The sequence below is a fragment of the Sinocyclocheilus anshuiensis genome, unplaced genomic scaffold (assembly GCF_001515605.1).
Source record: "Sinocyclocheilus anshuiensis isolate Anshui unplaced genomic scaffold, SAMN03320099.WGS_v1.1 scaffold2329, whole genome shotgun sequence".
Taxonomy (NCBI): domain Eukaryota; kingdom Metazoa; phylum Chordata; class Actinopteri; order Cypriniformes; family Cyprinidae; genus Sinocyclocheilus; species Sinocyclocheilus anshuiensis.
This window is the reverse complement of record NW_015552527.1, coordinates 165,789-167,562: the sequence shown is the minus strand read 5'-3', so window position 1 is coordinate 167,562 and position 1,774 is coordinate 165,789. Positions and strand designations below refer to the sequence as shown.

At 41.6% G+C, this 1,774-nt stretch overlaps 1 protein-coding gene across 1 annotated transcript in view; it reads left to right on the top strand.

Annotated features, from left to right (window-relative positions):
- Positions 1-1,774, top strand: part of LOC107663566 (adhesion G protein-coupled receptor A3-like) — a 4,224-nt gene that overhangs the window by 865 nt on the left and 1,585 nt on the right. The window contains exon 2 of the mRNA XM_016453803.1: positions 4-161. Within this exon, the coding sequence (XP_016309289.1) occupies positions 4-161 (158 nt within the window). The remainder of the gene's footprint in view (positions 1-3; positions 162-1,774) is intronic.

Genomic DNA, 1,774 nt, shown 5'->3' with positions numbered 1-1,774 from the left:
TAGCCGATCACGTGTTGGACGTGGCCAGTAACATGATGGCGGTGGAGGAACATGTTCTCTGGATGGCTCAGAACGAGGCTCGAGCTTGTTCACGGATCGTCCAGTGTGTGGAGCGGATCGCAGACCTCGCGCTCAGTGCAAACACCAACGGCATCTCAAAGGTGACGCTCCAACAGCATCTTATGACACATTTCATTAGGGAGGACAATTTTTCTGAACAACTTTAAAACTCTTTTTTTTTTCTAAATGATAATTGAAAATGGAGCTTATTTTTTTATTTTAATTTTTTAAAATGAATTAATTGCTCTGGGGCTGGAGCCGACCGCCTTCTCCTCCTTAGATTCCCTTCTAGGTTCGGGGTGAAAGGTGTGGTCGGCGGGCTTGAGTGAGGAACCGTCGGCGGGCTGGAGAGAGCCGCGGCCGGCGGGCTTGTCAGCAGAGATTCCGGTGGGCTTGAGCGCGCGAACTTGACTTTTGGAAAGAGCCGCGGCCGACGGGCTGGTTCTGGCTCGGGTCCGGACACTCCCCAGACACCGGTAGATCCCTTCCCTCCTGCATAGCCCTTTGGTGTCTGGGAGGTCCACGGGGCGATGGTAGTTGGCCCCGAGCCAGAACAGAGAATTAATGGTGGCATCATCCAATGCCGTCGCCACGGCAAGCCCCCAGAATTCCCAGGCGTACTCGAAGAAGGGGAGATCTCGGCGGACTAAGGCAGAGAAACGAGCGGCAATTTCCATGATTTTTCTGTCTTGATCGGGTCTTCTGTCACGCTGCCTACTGTGAAGGAGCGAGGAGACGAAGGAGATTCCAAAATTATCAAACACTTTATTTACAACATAGAAAACCACACGTAGGACACGGGGATCGACGTTCATACAAGTAGACCCGACCAAACCAAACTGAACAGACTGGGGCTTATAAACACAGGGGAATGAGGATAATTATATATACAGTATATATATATCACTGTAAATTATTTTTCAAGGTTTTAAATAAATATTTTTGAAGTACGTTTTACAAGAAAATACTGTTTCAGTTTTTGTACTTCAAAATTTCATGTTTAATTCAATGAATTACTTGCCATTTATTTGTAATTATTTGTGATATTTACTAGCAATTTCCTAGTGAAAGGTGTTTAAATGCCACTTTTACTTCGTATTTAGATTGTAGAAATAAATGTAATAATTGAATAATATTTTATATTAATTCATTTGAACTAATCTAAGCAAAAAGTGCAATTTAAGGGACATAAAGGCAGTTTCATCTGAAAAACAGGGTGCACAAAATATATGTGTGAGATTCTTATATGAAGTCTCTTAATTTGTTAACTTTAACTTTAACAGCTCACTTCGGTCCAGCGCTCTTGAAACACTCAGATTTCATACTAGAGCTGCTCGTTCACTGCCTAGTGAGTACTCTAAGCCGCAGTTACAGTAATGTTATGATTCAGAGGTCACAGAAGAGCTGTGAATATTGCCCATTTTCCTCCATTAAACGAGGATGAGCCACTGAAGTAAATTGGACATAACCGTCTTAATCATGCCTTTATATGAATCTCACTGCTCTTATAGGTTTTGTTGGCTTATACTGGACATAAATTTATTTCCGGACAGTCCGTTTATGGAGACGAACTGTGCATGAGTAGAGAAATCAAAAACATACCTTTATGAAACAAAAACATATGGGAATATGCTAGAAAATAATATAATACAATGTATTAAATAATACTTTTTTTTTTCAGTGTACTGCAATATATGCATGGACCATATATATA